This window comes from Podarcis pityusensis (genome assembly GCF_964106645.2).
Source record: "Podarcis pityusensis genome assembly, chromosome: 18".
NCBI lineage: Eukaryota > Metazoa > Chordata > Lepidosauria > Squamata > Lacertidae > Podarcis > Podarcis pityusensis.
In genome coordinates this window covers 17738-43424 of record NC_138043.1, presented here as the reverse complement: position 1 = coordinate 43424, position 25687 = coordinate 17738, and the positions used below count along the sequence as shown (strand labels likewise).

General features: G+C 44.4%; 1 protein-coding gene and 1 long non-coding RNA gene across 13 annotated transcripts; one reads left to right on the top strand and one right to left on the bottom strand.

Moving 5' to 3' along the window:
- Positions 1-1058: 1058 nt before the first annotated feature.
- LOC308467187 (uncharacterized protein) lies at positions 1059-25170 on the bottom strand. 12 transcript variants are annotated; one of them, XR_013981149.1, is made up of 10 exons: positions 24942-25170; positions 23980-24078; positions 22362-22501; positions 21005-21103; positions 19769-19908; positions 12465-12566; positions 10405-10486; positions 9002-9063; positions 4327-4409; positions 1059-1178 (listed from the first exon to the last, which is right to left on the bottom strand). XR_013981149.1 is itself a non-coding variant. In XM_080988640.1 (8 exons), the coding sequence occupies exons 4-8, from the start codon at positions 19896-19898 to the stop codon at positions 5164-5166; spliced, it is 396 nt and encodes a 131-aa protein (XP_080844766.1). In that variant the 5' UTR covers positions 19899-19908; positions 21005-21103; positions 22362-22501; positions 23980-24255; the 3' UTR covers positions 4443-5163. The 12 variants fall into 12 exon arrangements, 5 of the variants coding, with proteins under 5 accessions (XP_080844767.1, XP_080844769.1, XP_080844768.1 ...); XR_013981154.1 differs by lacking the exon at positions 24942-25170 and adding an exon at positions 5116-5183 and having other exon boundaries at positions 1138-1178; positions 23980-24245; XR_013981150.1 differs by lacking the exon at positions 24942-25170 and having other exon boundaries at positions 19769-19905; positions 23980-24255.
- Positions 3765-6217, top strand: LOC308467191. The gene is made up of 3 exons (XR_013981158.1): positions 3765-4094; positions 4268-4430; positions 5621-6217. It is a non-coding gene; the product is annotated as an uncharacterized lncRNA (long non-coding RNA).
- Positions 25171-25687: the final 517 nt, after the last annotated feature.

Sequence of the window (25687 nt, the reverse complement as noted above, 5' to 3'; positions counted from 1 at the left end):
CTTCTGGGATCTTTGAGGCTGGTGGTGGGGGAAAGCAGCGCTTTCATAAACATAAACACACACACACGCATATATTTATATATATGTGTGTGTGTGTGTGTGTGTGCGTGCATATATATATGTATGTGTGTATACATACCGTATTTTTCGCTCTATAAGACGCACCAGACCACGAGACGCACCTAGTTTTTGGAGGAGGAAAACAAGAAGAAAAAAATTTCTGAATCTCAGAAGCCAAAACAGCAAGAGGGAGCGCTGCGCAGCGAAAGCACACACATTCCCCCTTACATTTTAGGAGGGAAAAAGTGAGACATAGAGCAAAAAATACGGTATATGTGTGTGTGTGTGTGTGTGTGTGTGTGTGTACGTGTACTATATATATATATATGTGTGTGTGTGTGTGCGCGCGCGCGCTGTATATGTGTGTGTATATATATATATATATATACTGTATATGTGTGTGTACTGTGTGTGTGTGTATATATATATGCACTGTATATGTGTATATATAAAAACATAAACACACACGTATATTTATATGTATGTGTGTATGTATATGTGTGTATGTACTGTATATAGGTGTATGTATACACACACACACACGTATATATGTATATTTATATATATGTATGTATGTGTGCATATGTGTGTGTGTATATTTGTCTGTATATATACTGGTAGATAGAAAGAACAGACAAAAGCTGTATTTTCTTCTGTCTTTTCTTCCTAGATCAGCTGTTCTGCATCTGGCACAACTGGACTGCCCAAGGCTGCCACTGTGGTGCAGAGCAGGTGAGTAGCGTCAGCGTGACTGTCCTGGCAACTCAGTCTAGTTTTTAATTTGTGATGATTATTTTTTTATATGTACACAAATATCCCAGAAGCGCTACTGCCAGACACTTGTCGTTACAGCTGTCTTCTTTTTTACATCTTTATATATGATAATAATATGGTAATAGATAATATTATATATAAAATAATATATAATAGTAATAAAATAAATGATCTTAATTATTGATTTAGTTTGAGTTACATGCACATAATATATTACATTTTACATTTACACTTGCTCTTGAGAGCTGATTTTCCTCCTTCCTTCTTTCAACTTCTTTATGTCCCTCTAACTTTTCGCATTGTCTTTTTCCATTTTTCTTCTTCCATTCTTCTCCATAAAATGTCTGTAAGCAAATAATCTTCCTATATATACAGTTCTTATTGTCTGTCTACATTCATTTACAAATACTGTTCATCACATTACTCATAATATACATTTTTATTTCTTACTCTTTTTATTATTCAGTCAATTTCTTTGTCTTTTCCCATCATGAGCTTTGTTTCAATTCTACCTGTTTCGCTATTTCACTTCATCTTCCCTATATATAACATGAATTTCCCCCCATTCTTTTTGAAATGTTTCATCGCCCTGATTTCGAATTTTAGCTGTTAATTTGGCTGTTTCTGCCTACTCCAACACCTTGTACTGCCACTAAAGATCTTCTTTAATTTAATTTAATGTTTTCACTTTATCCCATGTCCGTCACATGGGGAAGAAACTGCCTTCTTTCACCCCACATTTCCAACACTTATTTCCTGTTTTATACATCTTTGTCAATTTAGTTTAATGATCTGTACATCATTTTTAACTAATTCTCTTTTAACAATCTCCATGCTGCCAATTTTAGCCCAGAGTTCCATAATTTTATCCACTTTTCGTACTCAATATTATGGCCTATTATGCCCATTTAATCCTGACATTTTGGATTTCCTCCTCCTTTGTGTGCCATTCTAATAATAAAATAATCAATGAAAATAAAATAATCAATAAATTAATAAAAATTTGTAAATCTTAAGACAATATTTTTGGGTTATTTTGTATGACTGCAGTTTCTAATATTGATTTGCTTTGTTCCAAACCTCTTGCTCTTTTGTCTTTTGAGAAGATGTCGTTCATTTGGTGATATTCCATCCAACCTGATAATTTATCTTTTAGCTTTTACCTTTTAATAAATATTTTAATTAAGCTTTTACCTTTTAATTAATCAAATTTTTATTTATTTATTTATTTATTTTAATTTATCTTTTACCTTTTAATTTATCTTTTCCTAAGGCTTGATCTTAATTACCGTATTTTTCGCCCTATTGGACACACCGGCCCATATGACGCACCTAGTTTTCAGGGGGGGAAATCAAGGAAAAAAAATATGATTTCCCCCCCACAGCTCTGGGAGCAGCAGACAGGCTGCACGCAGCCTGTGCGCTACTCCAAGACCTTCTCCCTGCTTTTGCGGGAGGTGGCGGAATTTCTCCACCTCCCGCAAAAGCCCACAGGAGCCGTGCGCGACTCCTTCGGGCTTTTCGACCAGGAGGGAAAAGGGACAGAAATGGCCAGTCAGTCCCTTCTCCCTCCTCGGGGGAAAAGCCCCCAAGAGTGGCTTGCTCTTCAAAGGGTGCGCGGCTCCTGCGGGCTTTTCTAGGAGGTGGGGGAATTCCCCCACCTCCTAGAAAAGCCAGCAGAAGCCACGGAGCTCCTTTAAAGAGCGTGCGGCTTTTGCCTGCTTTTGTGGGAGGTGGGGGAATTCCCCCATCTCCCACAAAAGCCCGCAGGAGGGTTGGAGAGTAGCGGGAAGGCATTGCACGCCTTCCCGCTGCCCCCCATCCTCTGGGGCTGGCCATGGGGGAAGCGCTGCTTTCCCCCACCGCCAGCCTCAAAGAGCAGACTCTCCTGGCTTCAGCGGAAGCAACACAAAGCCTCCGGAGCGCAGGCTTTGGAGGCTTCGCGTTGCTATCGCTGAAGCCAAGGAGCCTGCATTCACCCCATAAGACGCACACACATTTCCCCTTCATTTTTGGAGGGGGAAAGTGCGTCTTATAGGGCGAAAAATACGGTACATTTTTCTCTTCCTGCAACATGTCTCTAGAAGCCTCTCTCACACATTTCCCCTGTCTTTTTCTGGAAGAAAATTTCAAATTCTGTGCTTTTGGATTCCTTTCCAGAAAGGCTCAATTGTCTTGAAAGCTCCTCTATCTGCCCTTTCATTTTCTCTCTTCCTTTTTGATTTTCCCTCATTTCTTTCTGCAATTTTTTATTGTTCCTCTACTGTTTGCATTTCTGCTTTCCATTCCTTCATTCTGTTGCAACTTCCGTTATCTTTTCCTCAATGTTTTTTCCACTTTCCTTTAACTCTCTCCAGCCAGATGGGTGGGGCACAAATAATAATAATAATAATAATAATAATAATAATTTATTATTATTATTATTATTATTATCTCTGCCAAGATTTTTGCAAAATCTCCCTCCCCTTCTATCTCATCTTTGGATTTCCTTCTCTCTCCTGGTGTTGTTGTTTTGGCTATCTTACTCATGTTTGTTTCATTAATAAAAGCTCTTTAATGTCTTTCTTTAATAAAATCTCTTTAATTAAAATCTGAGGTGAAATGTCTGTGCGTCTTATGGGGCGAATGTATGGTCTGTGGGGCTGGGGGGGGGACCCACAAAAGCCCCCCAAGAGCCGTGCTCCCTTTCAAGAGCTGGGTGGAGGGTGGGGGGGCTCTTGGGGGCTTTTCCCTGAGGAGGGAGAAGGGCAGCCCGTCAGCGACAGACTATTTTGGAACGTTCCAGAGTGTTCTAGAACGTTCCAGAGTGCCCAAGAACAGTTGTATCTCTTCCAGAACATTCTCTTCTCTCCCAGAATAATCTCTGCTCTCCCAGAATATTCTGGAGGGTTCCAGAGCTCTGGAATGTTCTAGAGTGCTCTTTAGCGGCATCTTTACTAGGGCAGTCCCTTTCCCAGAGGCATCTTTTCTAGAGGATTCTCTTTCCCATAATATTTCGGAATGTTGCAGTGTGACAAACCACCAGGTCCAAGAAAAACTAGCTTGAGCTATCCAACAGGCACCTTCAAAGCTTTAGGGTGGGTCCAGATCACAAAATTTGAACGGGAACACTTCCTAATGATTTCTGCTCAGGAGAAGCCAAGTACTCTGGACCACGATGTTGAATGGGCCTTCAGTGACTGAAACAGCTTTGGATCTTACAGATCCAGCTGAAACAGGGATTTGCAAGGAACTAGTGCACACATCTTGTTTAGCTCAAGGTAATTTCTGATTTCCTTCCTGTTCAAGGGTCTTCTTGATCTTTTGGGGCTGGAGCTTTCTTTCCAAGCAGACCCTCCCCACCAATGCGTTTGCTCCCACCTCCTGCAAACGGAGTTTGCGCCTCCAAGGAGAGTTTGGGGCTGCACTCACTGTGCGCTCGTATTTCACACAGTCAGGCCACGGATCAGCACCCAGGAGATTCCCTAAGAGAAAGAGAGAACGATGGCCTACCTGCTGAGGGATCCAGTGGGAGACAGTTCTAGATGATGTCCTTGTTCTGTAGGCATAACCCAAAAGCTGCTATTTGGTGATATCTGCAAGGAAACAAAAAGCAGGTATGAATTTAGGCCACTTAATACTATCTAGCAGCAGCGAGAAGTAAGCAAGTATTTGGTCAAAACGTGTATTTTGCAGTATATAAGGACAATTTCAGCTCACATAAGCAGGCCAACACAAGAACATGCAGGCAATGTAACAAAGGGGACAGTTCTCAGGATCCGATTTCTCGTTCACAGCCACATCTCAGAAAAAAGTTGCAGAAGGTACTAACCCCATGAATAATAATAATAATTTATTATTTATACCCCGCCCATCTGGCCGGGTTTCCCCAGCCACTCTGAGCAGCTGCCAACAAAACACTAAAATACAATAACCTATTCAACATTAAAAGCTTCCCTAAACAGGGCTGCCTTCAGATGAAGGCTCCTGCATGATTTGTATCCATAAGATCCAAAAGAGTCCCACCCACCCACACTACAAGAGGAGAAATCAAACACTCTCAGGTAGCCCTGTTTCCATAGATAACACTCTCAGTGATTTATATTATTATTGAATTCATTTCCACCAGGCCCTTGGGGTTTCTTACTTTTTCTCTGCGAAGGAACCACAGGCGGCAAAGTATTCCAACGCTTACGATAAAACCCCAGACTCCAAAAACAAAAAGGTCAAGGGCGAAAGCAGTAAAAGAACAAGGAGGTATGGGGGGAAGTTTGAATGGCTTAGAAATTCAGGAAATCCTACCTGATGCCGGTGGAGAAAATGGAGCAGGGAAAAATCATTAGGAGGGAGTCAGCATTTTGAAAAGTCTACTGAGTAAGAAAGGAGAAAAAAGGTCTCAGCTCCCCGAGGGGCAAGAGAGACAAGACAAAGCTAAACAAAACAAACTTCAATGTGAGATCTAGACAATGTTTTGAATTCCCGTGAAACTCAGCCCATTTGGGAGGAACTTGGAGTTTTGTATATACTGTACTGTTAAGGCACCTTTGGAAACATTAGCTTGGAAACATTATTAAGCCCAAAGACTTACTGTAACAACACGGTTGTTGGAAACATCCGAAAGACATTAATAAGAGCTTTGGACTGTAGAGAAGTCAGAGATACTGTTTGCATTCTACTTTACTTCTCAATATCTATGAAGTATCAGAACTGATCGGTTTGCGACCTTTTCCACGCTACCCTCTGCGAAAAGCAGTGGGGGAATTAGAAGTTTTATATTCTCCACCTTATTAGACTTTCTTCATTACAGACGCTGTGCAGAAGGACGGATTCGATCAGGAGCTGAACAGGGTGTGTGTGGAGATTTGTATTTGTATGTGTATCTGAATATGCTTGTTTGGACTAAGAGGCTGTTCTCAAGGAAAGGAAATTGAGATAATCATTGGGTATGGTAAAAGAGAAAGTGAGAGAAATAGAGACACTCAGTGGCGAAAGAGAGAACAGCAGGAAACATACATTTTTTGGCAAATTGCACCTTGAAACAAACTATTAATTAAAGAAACATGAGTCATAGCCAAAACAACCACACCAGGGGAGAGAAGGACATCCAAAGTTGAGATCGAAGGGGAGGGAGATTTTGCAAAAATATTGGCAGAGATAAGAGAAATAAGGAGAAAGGTAAAGGAAAAAACATTGAGGAAAAGATAGTGGAAGTTGCAACAGACTTATCAGGACAAAGGAAGGAATGGAAAGTAGAAATGCAAACAGTAGAGGAACAATAAAAAAAAGTTCAGAAAGAAATGAGGGGAAATAAAGAAGCTGGAAGAAGGAAGGAGGGAAGTCAGCTCTCAAGAGCAAGTGTAAAGTGTAATGTATTATGTGTATATAATGGATGTAACTAAAACTAAATAAAGGTCATATATATATAAAAGAAGACAGCTGTCAAGAGAAGTGTCTGGCATCGGGTGGCGGGATTCAAATTAAATAAACAGAAAACTAAGGTTTTGGGGAAAAACCTGACAGATACAGAGTCAGAACGGTTTCAGAAAGAGACAGAACTTAATGTGGTTAAAAAAGTAAAATACCTAGGGGTAAACATAACAGCAAAAAATCTAAGTCTATTTAAGGACAATTATGAAAAGTGTTGGGCAGAAATCAAGAGAGACTTAGATAGTTGGACAAAATTGAAACTTTCTTTGTTAGGCCGAATTGCTGCTATCAAGATGAATGTATTGCCAAAGATGTTGTTTTTGTTTCAAACACTTCAGGTCTTGGACAGGACGGAGTGCTTTCAGAAGTGGCAGAGAGATATTTCTAAATTTGTCTGGCAGGGCAAAAAGCCCAGAATTAAGTTTAAGATATTAACTGATGCGAAAGAAAGAGGGGGCTTTGCCCTGCCAGATTTAAAGTTGTACTATGAGGCCGCAGCGTTCTGCTGGCTAAAAGACTGGCTACTTCTTGAGGACACTGACGTGTTGGATCTGGAAGGGTTTAACAATACTTTTGGATGGCATGCATACTTATGGTATGACAAGGTTAAAGCAAATAAGGCCTTTAAGAACCATATTGTCAGAAAATCACTGTTTAATGTCTGGACAAAATATAGAGACTTGTTGGAAAATAAAACTCCAAGGTGGCTTTCACCTTTGGAAGCTAAGGCCCGAAAAAGACCCAATATGGAGGCTAAATGGCCAAAATATTGGGAAATATTAGAAAAAGATGGAGACAACTGGAAATTGCAGAGTTTGGAGAAAATGAAGGATAAAGTGCGAGACTGGTTACATTACGCTCATGTCAGGGGTTCAGGAGCAGAGGCAAGGGCAAGGGAGGAAACAGAGAGCGAGGGAGAGGAGGCAGAAGAAAAGATGAGTGATGACGACGACCCGAGATCTCCGAGTCTTTCCAGTGAATCAGAAGATTCACAGAAAGGAGCACCAGTGGCCAGGGCAAGGGGGGAGCCTAGGGGGACACCCCAGGAAGATAGAGCCAGAGGGGACTCAGAGGGGAGCAGTTGGAAATCAGGACCAGCGTCACCGCCAGAGAGCAGGGAAGAGGAAGGGCGCCAGGGATCAAGCGCTGGCAGCTCACAACAGGGGGGAGGGCACGAGTCAGGAGTGGCCACACCTCCATCGGGGAGCGAAGAAACGGTCAGACGGAAGGTGGAAGGTTGGGCGCGCGTGCCAAGTTCAAATGCACAGGAAGGTGGCGCAGTAGGCAGCCCGGAAAGGGAGCCAGGTCCTAAAGCCCGCCGAAAGGAGGGAGAAGAGTCAGGGGGGTCAGCGTCAGCGTCAGAGGAATCCCGGAAGGAAGAGACCCCGGGGGGCAGAGGGACCCAGAGAAGAACAGTCAGGCAGAAAAGGTGGAGCAAGGCTAGGATATTAAGTTGGTGTACAAGGGGCGGAGACTCAGATGGAGCTTCGCCGATCTAACCATGAGACGTAGAGTTGCACGCAGCAGCTTGAGAATGGAAACTGTAACTCAATAAAGACTTTTATTTAATGATCGCTGGCTAGCGTGATCCTCTGTGAGCTAGGATCTGGAAGCAGCTCTGACAGCTCAGATTAAAGAAGTCTTTAAAAATGACAAGAAACTAGGGTTCCAGGTGGAGAAATCGAAACTAGAAACAGAACTGTTAGAACCAAAGTCTAAGGTACTTTCAAGGATGTATAACTTGCTGTTAAAATGGAATACACAAGATGAAATGGTTAAATCGGCTATGATAAGGTGGGCCCAGGACATTGGGTACAATATCATGTTTGAGGACTGGGAAAGGTTGTGGAGTACTGGGTTGAACTTTACTGCATGCAATGCTTTGAAAGAAAATGTAATGAAAATGATATATAGATGGTATATGACCCCAGTCAAACTTGCAAAAATATACCACCTGCCTGATAATAAGTGTTGGAAATGTAAAGAGAGTGAAGGAACATTCTTCCACCTCTGGTGGACCTGCCCTAAAGTGAAGGCGTTCTGGGAAATGATTTATAATGAACTGAAAAAGGTATTTAAGTATACCTTCACAAAGAAACCAGAGGCCTTTCTTTTGGGTATTGTCGGCCAAGGGGTGGTAAAGAAGGACTGGACATTTTTTATGTATGCAACAACAGCAGCAAGGATACTACTTGCAAAGCACTGGAAAGCTCAAGATCTACCCACACTGGAAGAATGGCAGATGCAACTGATAGACTATATGGAACTGGCCGAGATGACCGGCAGAATTCGTGACCTGGGAGAAGAGAAGATGGAGGAGGACTGGAAGAAATTTAAGAACTATTTACAAAAACATTGTAATTTGAGTGAATGTTAAGCAGGATGCTAGATCATAAATAATTGAGCACCACTAAATTAGATGAAAATATAAACCTTTTTGAGAATTATAAGATTATAAATATACAGATGGGACATAAGAATGCAAATAAGATAATAAATTGCTGGCAAAAAGTTACAACGATGAAAGTGGGAGCGGGAGATGTGAGGAAGTCCAAAGAAAATGTGAAATTATGTTAAGATATATGTTATACTGTTTATTATATTTATTTTTATTGTAAACCCCAATAAATATTTTAAAAAAAACAACAAGAGAAGTGTCTGGCAGTCGTGCTTCTTGGATATTTGTGTACATATAAAAAAAAATCATCACAAATTAAAAACTAGACTGAGTTCCCGGGACAGTCATGCTGACGCTACTCACCTGCTCTGCACCACAATGGCAGCCTTGGGCATTCCAGTTGTGCCAGATGCAGAACAGCCGATCTAGGAAGAAAATACAGAAGAAAATACAGCTTTTGTCTGTTCTTTTTATCTACCTTGGCCAACTACTAGCCTCCGAGGCAGCTGTTTGAAAAAACCAGAACAGAACAATAACAACACACACACACACACACACACACACACGCCTACTCCCTGCAACAAAGGCCACAGGGACACAAACCCACCTGCTGCAGATATACAGAAGATATCCTAAAATATATGTATCCTTCCATTTGCACTAGAGATCATTCGAACAATGCTGATGGGGGGGGGTATGTTTCAATTGCTACTCTCTGCTGCTTTGTTTAGTTATTTATTTTAAGCACCCAGACACAGCTTTTAAAGCATAAAAAGCATTACTGGAATAGAAATCAATACTAAAGTAAACAGTGACCCCGTGTGGCCATTACTGGAATAAACATCAATAGGAAAGTAAACAGTGACCCCATTTGGCCAGTGCTGGAATAGAATTCATGATAATTTCTAGGTGTAAGTTATTTCCAGTTAGGAATTTGAATCTGGCTTTTAAATTATTTCCCCTTTCAAAATTTTAATTTATCTCATTTGGACTCTGAAGCATACAAATGAACTTTATCTCAATGGATCAAGAATTAGTACCTGGCCCATTGATGTAGCCAAGGGGGAGCGGGGGGGGGGGGGCAGCACTAGAAATCCTTAACTATCTGACCAATTCCATTGGCTCTGCCCCCCTTTCCAAAGTCCTGCCCTCCAACAAAGACCCTGGCTATGCTGATGACCTGGCCCCAAGCTTCCTGGCTGAGTCGAATTTCTCAACATTTCACATTATGTGTAGTTTCAGGATTCTTCACATGAACACCAATTCTGGTTTTGAGAAGACAAATAGCGAACCAAACTTTAAGCAACCTTCTCTCCCACCACAAACTAGTTCTCCCTTCAAGGCCGTAGCCTCAAAGGGAGCATTTCCTTTCAAAATGGAATCAGAAAAATGAATTTCACAACTTTTAGTTCAGCCCCAAATCTACCTCTAACCACTCAGTTCCAACTGCTGAGGAATGGAATTTTATCAGGAATATTTTATCTGTTTGAACTGTGTATTTCCCCTTCGATGGCCTCGAGTCTTAGGAAGTGAGATTCATTCCTGTTCAAGGGTTCTCTTGATCTTCGGGAGCTGGAGCTTTCTTTCCACGCAGACCCTCCCCACCAATGCATTTGCTCCCACCTCCCACAAACGGAGTTTGCGTCTCCAAGCAGAGTTTGGGGCTCCACTCACTGGGTGCTCGTATTTCACACAGTCAGGCCACGGATCACACCCTGGCCAGCACCCAGGAGATTCCCTAAGAGAAAGAGAGAACGATGGCCTACCTGCTGAGGGAGACAGCAGGCAGTTCTGGATGATGTCCTTGTTCTGTAGGCATCATAACCAAAAGCTGCTTTTCGGTGATATCTGCAAGGAAACAAAAAGCAGGTATGAATTTAGGCCACTAGCAGCAGCAAGAAGTAAGTATTTGGTCAAAACATGTATTTTGCAGTATATAAGCACAATTTCAGCTCATATAAGCAGGCCACCTAAAGCAACAAGACAAGAACATGCAGGCAATGCAACAAAGGAGACTGCTATCAGGATCCTATATTTTGTTCACAGGTACATCTCAGAAAAAAGTTGCAGAAGGTACTAACCCCATGGTGAATAATAATAATAAGCTATTATTTATATCCCGCCTATCTGGCTGGGTTTCCCCAGCCACTCTAGGCGGCTTCCAACAAAACACTAACCTATTAAACATTAAAAGCTTCCCTAAACAGGGCTGCCTTCAGATGAAGGCTCCTGCATGATTTCTTTTTTTTTTTATAAGATATTTATTAAGTTTTTTGAAATATTACAGCAAAAATGAAAAAGAAAAGAGAAAAATACAAAATAAAAACAATTAAAAACACACATATTTCCAGTTACTTATTTTCCTTTAACTTGTTTCCTGGACCTCCTCATACCTCCCTTTTTTGTATTCCACTTCAATTTATTGGTTCAGCAAATCCTTACCATTAGATTTTAACCCATTTATAACCACTTAGTTACTATCCAACATCATTCTATCATTCATTAATTTTACAATATTTCTGTAAGTAATCTTTAAATTTCTTCCAATCTTCTTCCACCGACTCTTCTCCCTGGTCTCGGATTCTGCCGGTCATTTCTGCCAATTCCATATAGTCCATCACCTTCATCTGCCATTCTTCCAAAGTGGGTAGATCTTGTGTCTTCCAATACTTTGCAATGAGTATTCTTGCTGCTGTTGTAGCATACATAAAAAAAGTTCTGTCCTTCTTTGGCACCAATTGGCCAACCATGCCCAGGAGAAAGGCCTCTGGTTTCTTCAAGAAGGTATATTTAAATACCTTTTTCAGTTCATTATATATCATTTCCCAGAAAGCCTTAATCCTTGGGCATGTCCACCAAAGGTGAAAGAATGTACCTTCAGTTTCTTTACATTTCCAGCATTTATTATCGGGCAAATGATAGATTTTTGCAAGCTTGACTGGGGTCATGTACCACCTGTATATCATTTTCATAATATTCTCTCTTAGGGCATTACATGCTGTAAACTTCATACCTGATTTCTATCCATAAGATCCAAAAGAGTCCCAGCCATTTGTGTGTTTTCCAGCAATACTGGAAAAGACATCGATAGGAAAGTAAACAGTGACCCCGTGTGGCCAGTGCTGGTATAGAATTCATGATAATTTCTAGGTGTAAGTAATTTCCATGCAGGAATTTGAATATGGCTCTAAAATTATTTTGTCACCTTTAGAAAAGGAAAAAGGAGACAAACCTCACCAACACGGGGGAAGCCAGGAGGAGCTGCCCTACCCCATTCAAATAAATAAAAACACTTTACTGTATTTTAACTGTACTGTGCTGGTTAGTGGGGTCAGTGTGATATATTAGGAGTGGGGTTGTTTAAAAATGTTCTTTTTTTTAAATAATATTTATTAAAGTTTACAAAAATAAGAAAAAAAGAAAAAAGAAAATACAAAATACAGAAAAATAAAAACAATTAAAAACAAATCAGTCTTTCCATATCTTATCTTTCATTTGCTTGTTTCCCTGACCTCCTCACACCTCCCTTTTTTGTATTCCAGTTCAATTAGTTAATTCAGCAATTTCTTTCCCTCTTTGATTTTATCTTAATCTTTTATCTTAATATATTATAACTTTAGATATCACCTGTTGACAATCCATTTTTACCTATTCCTTTGTAACATTACTGCTAAAAACCCCTTAACTTCAATCCAACATCATTCTAACATTCATTAATTTTGCAGTGTTTCTGTAGATAGTTTTTAAATTTCTTCCAATCTTCTTCCACCGTGTTTAAAAATGTTCTTAAGTGTTATGTGTATATTTCTATTTTTTCCCCTTTTACCTTCATGGCTGCAGCTGAGTTTTCCTCCACCTCCTCTTCTCCCTTCATCAGGTGAAGTTTCTTCCTCCTCCTCTTCCTCCTTTTCAGAGCAGGAATTCAGACCTAAGAAATATCAATAATGTCGATTATTTTCCCAAGAAGGGAAAGAGGGGTCCACGTCAAAGCAGATATATAATATTTCCAGCGTGGAAGAAAGAATCAAGTGGGAAAGGAGCCAGCAGACGACTAACGGGAAGAAGTGTGCTTTTCCCCTGTTTCTTCTTTCTGAAGCACTTTCCCCAGAATCATATAATGGTACATCTAGCTGGAAGGGACCCCAAGGGTCATCCAGTCCAACCCGTCGCAAGGCAGGAATCCGCGAAGGAACCACAAGGAGACTGCATTTAATAAAAAGTGGAGGAATTGGGATCTTGAGGAATTAGCTGGTTTCAAAACCACTGCTTCAAGCAGTGCTTCATCTGCATAATACACTGTTCAGGTACAGTTTCCAATACATTAAAGGCGGCCTGAGGGGGAAAGCAATGGAGATCTGCACTTTATTTTCAACAAAGAATAAATGATTATTATTTTCACAGCCAGTTCCTCTGGAGTTGCTTCTCCCCCCAATTGAAATCATTAAAATACTATACTGTTAAGGCTTAGGGGGGAAGAGGCCATGTCTCATTTGGGTGTGTGTGAATAATAATAATAGTTTAAAATTTAATGATAATCATAATAATTTATTCCCCAGCCCCCAACAGCATATTTTTAAAAAATGATAGAACGTCATATACTCCAAACTTCCCTCACCCTTTTATAAGAATAAGCATGATAATTGTTGGCAAGTTGGGATTCGGCTTTCCTTGGCCAACAATCCCTTCCTGGAGTCCCTTTTCAAGGGGAAAAGAGCTTTGCAATGGAGGAAAGTGGCAAAGGAGTAGATTTTATCTTATTTTTATATTTATTTTTCACTTCCCGGAGATGTCAAGTGGAAAGGATACATTCAGGCATCCGATTTGTAACATGTAGTGTGTAATTTCTGCAACAAATACATTGTTTCAGATCCAGTTTCCAAGATTCAGTTCGAATAAATAAAAATACTATAGTGTTAAGGCTTAGGGGGGAAGAGGCCATGTCCCACTTGGGTGGGTGTGATTAATAATAACAATTATAATAATAATTTAACATTTCATGATAATAATAATGTACTGTTTTTTCCCAGCCACCAACAGAATATTTAAAAAATGATAAAACATCATATGCGACAAACTTCCCTCACCCTTTTATCAGAATAACCATTATAATAATAATGATAGGAATTGAAAAATGAAGGATCCTCATTTATTTTCCTTTCCCAGCCGCTCCCCACAGAATATTAAAAACGCAACAAAACATACTATATTACAAACTTTGCCTCCTTTTCTAATAATAATAATAATAATAATAATAATAATAATAATATGATTTAAAAAGTAATGCTAATAATAATTTATTGTTGTTTCCCAGGATGAAAAAGGTGCCCAAAAGTCGCGGGAAACAGCTGAGGAGAAGCAGCTGAGAAACAGCTGGGAGAAGAAAAAGCGGGAAACGGCTGGCCCCGCCCACCGCCCGGCCTGGGATTGGCCCAAAGGCTGACCTATCGCTGCCGAGACTTGTATCGGGCGTGTGCGTTGAGCGAGGGGGTTGCTAGGGCAGCCATTTTGGACAAGGGCAAGGGGACTGGAAAGAGGGAGGGGAAAGAAAGGGCGGAAGAGGCAGCGGCGGCGCCATGTTGGTTGAGGGCAGCAGGGCCTAGACTAGATTTCTGCATTTCTGGGGTCAGACTAGATGCCTCTTGTGGTCCCTGCGGAGAGGGAAGGCTGGAGGGACCCCCCCAAAAAATCCCTTCTGGGAGGTGTCCCAACAGTGCCTGAGGGGCCTAGATAGGGTTAGACATAGATAGGGAAAAAAACAGTGCCCTCGTGTGGCCATTACTGGAATAGACATGGATAGGAAAATAAACAGTGCCCTCGTGTGGCCATTGCTGGAATAGACATGGACAGGAAAATAAACAGTGCTCTCGTGTGGCCATTACTGGAATAGACATGGATAGGAAAATAAACAGTGCCCTCGTGTGGCCATTCCTGGAATAGACATGGATAGGAAAATAAACAGTGCCCTCCTGTGGCCATTACTGGAATAGACACGGATAGGAAAATAAACAGTGCCCTCGTGTGGCCATTACTGGAATAGACACGGATAGGAAAATAAACAGTGCCCTCCTGTGGCCATTCCTGGAATAGACACGGATAGGAAAATAAACAGTGCCCTCCTGTGGCCATTACTGGAATAGACACGGATAGGAAAATAAACAGTGCCCTCCTGTGGCCATTCCTGGAATAGACAAGGATAGGAAAATAAACAGTGCCCTCGTGTGGCCATTCCTGGAATAGACACGGATAGGAAAATAAACAGTGCCCTCGTGTGGCCATTACTGGAATAGACATGGATAGGAAAATAAACAGTGCCCTCGTGTGGCCATTCCTGGAATAGACAAGGATAGGAAAATAAACAGTGCCCTCGTGTGGCCATTCCTGGAATAGACACGGATAGGAAAATAAACAGTGCCCTCGTGTGGCCATTCCTGGAATAGACAAGGATAGGAAAATAAACAGTGCCCTCGTGTGGCCATTCCTGGAATAGACACGGATAGGAAAATAAACAGTGCCCTCGTGTGGCCATTACTGGAATAGACATGGATAGGAAAATAAACAGTGCCGTCGTGTGGCCATTCCTGGAATAGACATGGATAGGAAAATAAACAGTGCCCTCCTGTGGCCATTACTGGAATAGACACGGATAGGAAAATAAACGGTGCCCTCCTGTGGCCATTACTGGAATAGACATGGATAGGAAAATAAACAGTGCCCTCCTGTGGCCATTTCTGGAATAGACATGGATAGGAAAATAAACAGTGCCCTCGTGTGGCCATTACTGGAATAGACATCAATACTGGAAAGAGGGCAAGGGGCGGGAGGGGGGAAGAAAGGGCGTAAGAGGCGGCAGCGGCGCCATGTTGGTTGAGGGCAGCAGGGGCTAGAGTAGATTTCTGCATCTCTGCATTTCAGGGGTCAGACTAGATGCCTCTGGGAGTCCCTGCGGAGAAGGAAGGCCGGAGGGACCCCCCCAAAAAATCCCCTCTGGGAGGAGTCCCAACAGTGCCTGAGGGGCCTGGTTTCTCTTTATTATTATATATTATAATATATTATATTATAATATTATTGTTGTTGTTGTTATTATATTATATAATTATATATCCTGTCATTTTATCCGGGCACCCCCAACCTGCAGCCCTCCAGATGTTTTGGACTACAATTCCCATCATCCCTGACCGCTGGTGCTGTTTGCTAGGGATCATGGGAGTTGTAGTCCCAAAACATCTGGAGGGCCGCAGGTTGGGGATGCCTGGATCCCTCAGCTGCCGGGAGTCCCTGTCTGGGTTTGCTGGGAATGCGTGCTTGTCAGGGGTTCAGGAGCAGAGGCAAGGGCAAGGGAGGAAACAGAGAGCGAGGGAGAGGAGGCAGAAGAAAAGATGAGTGATGACGACGACCCGAGATCTCCGAGTCTTTCCAGTGAATCAGAAGATTCACAGAAAGGAGCACCAGTGGCCAGGGCAAGGGGGGAGCCTAGGGGGACACCCCAGGAAGATAGAGCCAGAGGGGACTCAGAGGGGAGCAGTTGGAAATCAGGACCAGCGTCACCGCCAGAGAGCAGGGAAGAGGAAGGGCGCCAGGGATCAAGCGCTGGCAGCTCACAACAGGGGGGAGGGCACGAGTCAGGAGTGGCCACACCTCCATCGGGGAGCGAAGAAACGGTCAGACGGAAGGTGGAAGGTTGGGCGCGCGCGCCAAGTTCAAATGCACAGGAAGGTGGCGCAGTAGGCAGCCCGGAAAGGGAGCCAGGTCCTAAAGCCCGCCGAAAGGAGGGAGAAGAGTCAGGGGGGTCAGCGTCAGCGTCAGAGGAATCCCGGAAGGAAGAGACCCCGGGGGGCAGAGGGACCCAGAGAAGAACAGTCAGGCGGAAAAGGTGGAGCAAGGCTAGGATATTAAGTTGGTGTACAAGGGGCGGAGACTCAGATGGAGCTTCGCCGATCTAACCATTAGACGTAGGGTTGCACGCAGCAGCTTGAGAATGGAAACTGTAACTCAATAAAGACTTTTATTTAATGATCGCTGGCTAGCGTGATCCTCTGTGAGCTAGGATCTGGAAGCAACTCTGACAGTGCTATTAATAATAATAATGAGGAGGAGGAGGAGGATGCTTCAATTTGAAGAATCGTTACTAGTTTTGTAATGATTTCCCCATCCTAAATTTCTCAAAGCTGCCTGGGAGGAAGGGAGGGTATAGTATTTTTTATATATATATATAATACATATATATAGATACACACACACACATAATAAATAACATAATAAATATATACGTAAATATACATAATAAATATAGACATTGGCTCGACCAAATGACTTAAACCATTCCTATCAGTTTGCCAAGAATTTCTCGATGGCTCAAGAAACCTCATTTTGGAAATTTCTCAAAAACTCATTTTGGAAATCAAATGTAAAAAATCCATCCTTGATCCCGTTTCTGCCCCCCAAACTATCCCTTGGCGGGGAGTTCCAAAGGAGGGAGCTGCTCTCTGCAATGGATCTTCAAGGGCAAGTCTCAGGGGGCAAGCAGGTGGATTTCGAGGGCAAGCTGAGCCGTGGCTCCAATTCGAACCCGGGACCTGAGCCTGTTGCCCCACAGGTTCTTTCCCCTCGGCGAGGCTGGTCTCTGCCCCCCAAACTCTGCGGACACCGTCCAACGCCTGCCTCTTCCCAGATCAGCAAGTGGCGGGCAGTTCCCCAGATGGTGTGGGTTGGAGAGCAAGAGGCTGGGAGGGCCCAGGACGCCAGAAGGTGCTGGCCTGCGAATCAAGTGGCAGGGAGTTCCCAAGGAGTAGACTTCCCCATCTCCAGAGGCGAGGGGATTTCTTCGTCTCCAGTGGCAGGGAGTTCCCAAGGTGGCAAGCGCTGCAAGTCCATTCAGTCAGCTGGCAGGTGGGCCTAGATTTCCAAAGGGAGTTTTCGCCCCGGAAGAGGGCGGGACTCGAACCTGCAGCTTCAGCTCTAGCAGGGGATTTCAGCGGAGGGAGGGATGCCCTCGAAGGGGTGGCGCCGCCGGAGACTTTTCAGATGAGAAGAATGAAATTTTTATATACGGGGCGGTTCACAGACCAATGAACAAATATTAATGAACAAATAGTATTTCTTATTATCATTTTTGTATTATCTTTTCCTATTCTTTATATTGTCACGTCGTCGGGTTGGGGGAACGGTGCCGGGTTCGAGTTTGGGGCAGCATGTGCACCCCCCTCTCTCGGGCGCAGGTGGCGATGGAGGGGCTGTGGCGCCCGATGACCTAGAGGTAAGTCTTGGGAGTTGTAGCGCCGCGTGACCAAAGGGTCCCGGGTGCAAAAGAGGGGCAGGGGATCGACGGCTCTGGCTTCTCATGCGATTTGGAATCCAGCTCCTGCGGCTGGAGGAAGCCCCATGGCGATTGATGGAGCTGGGATTGGGCCGGGCCGGGCACCGACGGTGAGTCTCGCACGCGGTACCCCCATGCGTCTGGGGTGGGAGGCTTACGACCCTGCGAGATGGGCCAAGGGGATCGGAAGGAAGCGTCGCAAGAACGGTTTGCTCTGAGCCGGGTCTGGGTGCGAGAAACCGGGCTTCTCTCCTTATTCTTTTCATTTCTCTCTAGGGCGCCACATCTCCATCCAGGTGGGCGCCGGGCACCACACCGCCCGCCTCGCCAACAAGACCCTTAAAGGCGCTGGCTGCTTCCGCTACCACAAGGCTTTCCGGGGAGAAAGCGGTGAGTTGGGTTTGGCTTGGGTCGGTGGAACTCCCTGCTGCGGGAAGGGAATTCTAGCGAAGCCTCCGGCACCTGAACCCCCTGCCCACCTGACTCTGCCTTCCTTTCCCTCCGGGTGCTCCTGTCCGGCCCGCAGGGGGAGTGCGTGGTTTGGCGGGAGGAGAGGCTTCTCCTTGACAGCGGTGGCAAGTTCCAGGTAAGCCATCTCAGAAAGTCTGGTGCCTTTGGGACTGCCTGCCACTGGTGTTCCTATGATAATTCCACTTCCTTCTATGAATCCTATTCAACTCCTTTAAATGGGATGGCGTTTGTCCACCTTTGGGACTGCCTGCCACTGGATGCCCTATCAAGACGTGGGGCTTTTCAGTTCGAAAAAGAGACTCCCAATTCCCCTTTGGGACTCCCTGCCACTTTGGAACGCCTCTGGGGTGAGACATTCAGCAGGTGTCAGATTCAAATTCCTTCCTGGCAGGAGGAGGTGCTGCTTTGAACCCATGTCTTGCAGGCGGTGCTGGAAGTGGGCGCTGGCGATTGGTCACGGTGGACAACGTAGCATACGCGGCCGGAGGCGGGTGCGAGGAGCGCCGCCAGGAGAGCGATGGTGAAGGGGAGGTCCAATGCTTGGGGGATCCGGGGTTCGAGAGACACACAGGCGCATACGAACAGAGGCGCCCCAGTTCGAGGGCTTCGGCAAGGTTGCCTTTCGAGAGGGGAGGCCCTCGCACCCGGGACTCCCCGTCCCACCCCCAGCCCCAGAGGCAGCCTGGCCCTGAACTACCTGCTTTGCATTCGCAGGACCAGGTCCGGATCGTGGAGCTGCCCGTCCGCGTGCCAACAGACTGGCCCCTTTCTCCGCCTTGCTGGCGGGTCAGGCTGGATGACCCTCGGATCCCTTTCGGACTGGGCACCGAAGGCGGACGATACGAAACCAAGGAGAAAAGCACGGCATTCTTTCCAGAGCCGCTCCTGTTGTCTTCCATGAAATAAAACGGGATTTCTGCCCCCCAAAATGGTGTGTTGGGGTGTCTGTGCACGAATAGAGCTCAGGGAGTTGGGGACGGAGATGGGGGAACAGCCTGATCCCGGGGCAGAGGAAGAGATCTGCCTTAGTCCCTGGTTCGTGGGGGAGTGGACGCCTCTGGGGTCCCATCTCTGCATTTCAGGGGTCAGACTAGATGCCTCTGGGGTTCCCTATCTGCATTTCAGGGGTCAGACTAGATGCCTCTTGGGGTCCCATCTCTGCATTTCAGGGGTCTTTCTCCCTGTTCCCAATATATTTGTCTTAGACTTAGTAGGCTGGAAAAGACATCTACTAGAAAATAAACAGTGACCCCGTGTGGCCAATACTGGAATAGACTCAATAGGAGAATAAACAGTGCCCTTGTGAGGCAACTACCGGTAATACGGCAAGAGGAAGTGGGACTTACAGGATATCTCTCTAGGCTGTTGGAAAGATGATCCGGAGAAATGGCCAGAGCAACTGCAATCCTCCAGGACCAGCCAAGCCCAAAAACGCATCAGGCCGAGAGAACCAAGGGAGGCAGCGCAATCGCCCATCAGACGCCTTCTAGAGAAAGAGACAGGCTTCAGGGTTAACCACAAAGTTCATTTGTTTGGCATCCACATTTGATTAAGTATGCGGTTGAGCAGTGTCAGAAACCCAAGATATATAGGCCCATTTTCATAGTTTTAGATGCCCCAAACTGATATCATGTACCGTGGGTCGCTGATTTACGTCGGAGCAGAGGCAGATGGGTCTTTGCAGTGGGACAGCTGGAAGGAGACGATCCTGCTGGGGCTGGTCAACTGGCCTTGCTCCCCTCTGCCTGCCGACAACCACACCTCCCTTCAAGGAAGGCTCTTTCTCTTTCTTCTTTATATATCGGAAAGGGACATCTGCTAACAACATTTCTCCCTCCAGGCAAAGGGAAAACCATGCGCCTACTCTGAAGGCTCAGTAATGTCAAAAGTGCTTTTCTTTAGAGCACCTCTCTACTCCAAGTGTCCCAAACTGGTGTGAAGCTGCTGGTTTGTAAATATTAATTTATTGATCTGAATTACTCAAATTGCTTCTAGTGATGGGGCTGATCCCCATTTCTTCTTCTGCTGTTCAATTCAGAGTATCTGCTCAAAAAATCAAAGAGAAAGCAATGGAGGGTTGCCCTTAAGGCTGGAGTCTTCTAGACCCAAACTGGGTTTTGGGATGCTCTATTAGACAAACCGGCCAGCTCCCTGCCTCTCTAATTCACTGGGCATTCAAGTATTTGCTTGGAAATTTATTATCTTTTTTAATTTAGGCCTCTTCCAAAACATTTATCTTAAGATGCAACGTGCAAGTGTACCACTTTGGGATGCTAATTCATTTCCTCTTGGATTATGTGGATAAATCGATAGGTGGAAGAATCAATTCCCTGGTTGATCTGAAGAAATTAAGTTTTCAACAAATTGTTAGTCACCCTTAGAAAAGAAAAAAGGAGACCTCACCAACATGGGGGAAGCCAGAAGGTTTTGCCCTACCCCAATCAAATAAATAACAATACTTTACTGTATTTTTACTGTACTGTACTGTGCTGGTTAGGGGGGTCGGTGTGATATATCAGGACTGGGGTTGTTTAAAAATGTTCTTAAGTGTTAGATGTCAATTTCTATTTTTCCCCTTTTACCTTTATGCCTGCAGCTGACTTTTCCTCCACCTCCTCTTCTCCCTTCATCAGGCAAAGCTTCCTCCTCCTCCTCCTCCTTTTCAGAGCTGGAATTCAGACCTAAGAAATATCAGTAAGGTCAATTATTTTCACAAGAAGGGAAAGAGGGGTCCCCATCCAAGCAGACATCGAATATGTCCAGCCCAGATTGCAGTGGAAGAAAGAATCAAGTGGGAAAGGAGCCAGCAGACGACGAACTGGAATAAATGTGCTTTCCCCCCGTTTCTTCTTTCTGAACCCCTTTCCCAAGAATCATATAATGGTGCATCTAGCTGGAAGGGACCCCAAGGGTCATCCAGTCCAACCCGCCGCAAGGCAGGAATCTGCGAAGGAACCACAAGGAAACTGCATTTAATAAAAAGTGGAGGAATTGGGATCTTGAGGAATTAGCTGGTTACAAAACAACTGCTTAAAGCAGTGCTTCATCTGCACAATAGACTGTTCAGGTACAGTTTTCAATACATTAAGGGCGGCCTGAGGGGGAAAGCAATGGAGATCTGCACTTTATTTTATATAAATAATAAATTAATTATTTTTATTATCATCACAGCCAGTTACTCTGGTGTTGCTGTAGCCAAGGTGAGCTTCGCCGACCCAATTGCAATAAATAAAAATACTATACGGTTAAGGCTGTGGCCATTAGTGGAAAATACATCGATAGGAAAATAAACAGTGCCCTCGTGTGGCCAATACTGGAATAGACATCAATAGGAAAATAAACAGCGACCCCGTGTGGCCATTACTGGAAAAGACATCAATAGGAAAATAAGCAGTGCCCTCGTGTGGCCATTACTGGAATAGACCTCAATAGGAAAATAAACAGCGATCTCGTGTGGCCATTACTGGAATAGACTTCAATAGGAAAATAAACAGTGCCCTCGTGTGGCCATTACTGGAATAGACCTCAATAGGAAAATAAACAGCGACCCCGTGTGGCCATTACTGGAAAAGACATCCATAGGAAAATAAACAGTGCCCTCGTGTGGCCATTACTGGAATAGACTTCAATAGGAAAATAAACAGTGCCCTCGTGTGGCCATTACTGGAATAGACTTCAATAGGAAAATAAACAGTGACCCCGTGTGGCCATTACTGGAAAAGACTTCAATAGGAAAATAAATAGTGCCCTCGTGTGGCCATTACTGGAATAGACTTCAATAGGAAAATAAACAGTGCCCTCGTGTGGCCATTACTGGAATATGCTTCAATAGGAAAATAAACAGCGACCCCGTTTGGCCAATACTGGAATAGACCTCAACAGGAAAATAAACAGTGCTCTCGTGTGGCCAATACTACTGCAAGAGGAAGTGGGACTTACAGGAGATCTCTCCAGGCTGTTTCAAGGATGACCCAGAGAAATGGCCAGAGCAACTGCAAGCCTCCAGGACCAGTCAAGCCCCAAAACGCATCAGGCCGAGAGAACCAAGGAAGGCAGCGCAAACGCCCATCAGACGCCTTCTAGAGAAAGAGACAGGCTTCAGGGTTAACCACAAAGTTCATTTGTTTGGCATCCACATTTGACTGAGTATGCGGTTGAGCAGTGTCCGAAACTCAAGATCTGTAAGCCCATTTTCATAGTTTTAGATACCCCAAACTGATATTGTGTGCCCTGGCTCCGATTTACGTTGGAGCAGAGGCAGATGGGACTACAATCTTAGTTTGTTTTTAAAGTGAATAGCTGTAACCTCAGTGGCTTTGCCTGCAGAACACCACACGCTCAATCCCCGGCTTCTCCAGGCCTGAAACTCTGGCAAACTGCTGCCAGTCAGTGTTGACATCACTAAGCTAGATGGAGCAGTGGGTCAGGTTCCTAGGTTCCCATTTATGCTTCAGATCTGTGTGAGGCTTGCTGTCCCGTTTAGCGTGGCGAGGGTGGTTCTTTGCACATCTGGAAGACGACTGTGTCGCCTCCCATCACCCTCCTGAAGGTGCTTTTTCAGCTCAGGGGAAAGGGCAGGCAGACACAGCATCTGTAGACTAGCATCCTGAATTAAGGGAGGGGGAATTCCCCTTGCAGCCAAAGGGTTGTTTGAGGCCACCCCGAAAGAGCTGATCTTCAGCTTGAAACCAGGACTTGCTCTTTCACCAGGCTGCTCCTCCAGTTGCCAATGCAACCCATGGAACCTGTGTGAATATCAAGCGTGGGTTGTGTCCAGGAACCTGGGAGGATGTCTTTCCCGTGTGCGCATGTTTTCGTCTTTAAATAAACAGCCCATGCAAGTTTCCAGCTCTTCTGGCCATCGAGATTAGCCTGGCCGTCTCAGAGGAAATCTGGGGAGGCTGAGGTGGACTTTCCAGTGGTCCAAGGGTGGTTGTGTCTTCCTGCTCGCCATCTATTTCCTGCCCTCTTTCCCCCCTGCACCGTTTCAAAGCAACCACGGAGGAGGGAAGGAAGCGGAGCCATGGATCCTCCGCTCGCAACGGCAGCAGATTTGAAGCAGGAAAGTGGGAGAGGAGCTGCTGACACGAGTGTAAGGGGCTCCCCTCCCGCTTTGCTGCTTCCAAGGGAGCCTGGGAGGAGGGAATCCGCTGCATGGATCCCCTTCCCTCCCTCCTCCCGGCTCAGCTCTTGCTGGCTTCGCCCCATAAGACGCACAGACATTTCCCCTTCCTTTTTAGGGGAGGAAAAGTGCGTCCTCTGGAGCGAAAAATATGGTACCTGGTTCAAGCAATGGTTGATCTGAAGAAATTAAGTTTTCCACCCATTGCTTGGTCACCTTTAGATGGCCTAACAACAAAAGGAAAAGGAGACAAACCTCACCAACATGGGGGAAGCCAGGAGGTGCCAATCGAATAAATAAGAACACTTTACTGTATTTTTACTGTACTGTACTGTGCTGGTTAGGGGGGTCGGTGGGATATATCAGGACTGGGGTGGTTTAAAAATGTTCTTAAGTGTTAGATGTCAATTTCTATTTCTATTTTTCCCCTTTTACCTTCATGCCTGCAGCTGACTTTTCCTCCACCTCCTCTTCTCCCTTCATCAGGCGAAGTTTCCTCCTCCTCCTCCTCCTTTTCAGAGCAGGAATTCAGACCTAAGAAATATCAATAATGTCAATTATTTTCACAAGAAGGGAAAGAGGGGTCCCCGTCCAAGCAGACATCGAATATGTCCAGCCCAGATTGCAGTGGAAGAAAGAATCAAGTGGGAAAGGAGCCAGCAGACGACTAACTGGAAGAAATGTGTTTTCATTCTTTATTCTTTCTGAAGCCTTTTCCCCAGAATCATATATTTATTATTATTATTATTATTATTATTGTGCATTTAGCTGGAAGGGACCTCAAGGGTCATCCAGTCCAACCCGCCGCAAGGCAGGAATCTGCGAAGGAACCACAAGGGTTCATTTCATAATAATAATAATAATAATAATAAGTGGAGGAATTGGGATCTGGAGGAATTAGCTGGTTACAAAACCAAGCAGTGCTTCATCTGAACAATACACTGTTCAGGTACAGTTTCCAATACAGTTTTAAAGGCAGCCTGACAGGGAAAGCAATGGAGATGTGAAGTTTTATTTTATATAAATAATAAATAATAATTAGAATTATTATTATCACAGCCAGTTCCTCTGGAGTTGCTTCTCCCCCCAATTCGAATAAATATAAATACTATACTGTTAAGGCTTAGGGTGTCTCACTTGGGTGGGTGTGATTAATAATAATAATAATAATAATAATTTAACATTTAATAATAATAATTTATTACTATTTTCCAGCCACCAACAGAGTATTTTTTTAAAAAACGAGAAAACATAATATACTAAAAACTTCCCTCACCCTTTTAGCAGAATAACCATTATAATTATAATGATAACAATTTAAAAATGAAGGATAATCCTCATTTATTCCCCTTCCCCAGCCGCTCCCCACAGAATACTAAAAACGGGACAAAACATACTGTATTGCAAACTTCACCACGCCTTTTCCAATAATAAAAATAAAAAAATTTAAAAAGTACTGCTAATAATCCTTTTTTGTAATAAAAACGCGCCAAAACTGCCTCGGCGTCCCGGGCGTGGGAAACGGCTGAGGAGAAGCAGCTGGGAGGAGAAAAAGAGGGAAACAGCTGGCCCCGCCCACAGCCCGGCCTGGGATTGGCCCAAAGGCCGACCTATCGCCGCCGACGGCCCTTCACCAACATGGCGGCGGTGGCGCCTCTTCTGCCCTTTCTGCCCCCCTTCTTTCCCGTCCCCTTGCCCTGGTCCAAAATGGCCGTCCTAGGAACGCCCTCGCTTAGCGCACGCGCCCAGCAATCGCAGCAGCAGTAAACTCGGCGGCGATAGGTCGGCCTTTGGGCCAATCCCAGGTCGTGATTTGGGCGTGGCCATGCCTTGGGCGCGTGTTCTCCTCAGCGTCTCCTTCGCCATTTTCTCGAAGGCAGCGCGTGAGTTTGGTCGAGTTTCTAAGACTCTCTTTTGTTGGGAGCGGGCGGGAAATAAGAATAAAGGATTATCATCATTGCTTTTTAAATTATTATTATTCTTATTCTTATTAGAAAAGGCTAAGGGAAGTTTGTAATATATTACGTTTTGTCGAATTGTTTAATATTCTGTTGGGGAAGGGGAAGAAATGAGGATTATCCTTCATTTTTAAATTATAATAATTATTGTAATGGGTAATCTTATAAAAGGGTGAGGGAAATTT

Bases quoted from the DNA above. Each gene is read 5' to 3' on its own strand.
- LOC308467187 (XM_080988640.1), bottom strand. From the start codon at position 19,898: ATGGGCGATTGCGCTGCCTCCCTTGGTTCTCTCGGCCTGATGCGTTTT. The intron at 12,567-19,768 runs GTAAGTCCCACT...GATATTTCTTAG, and splicing joins ACAGCCTAGAGAGATATCCT to GTCTGAATTCCTGCTCTGAA. The intron at 5,184-9,001 runs GTGAGTAGCGTC...TTTCTTACTCAG, and splicing joins GCCATTGTGGTGCAGAGCAG to TAGACTTTTCAAAATGCTGA.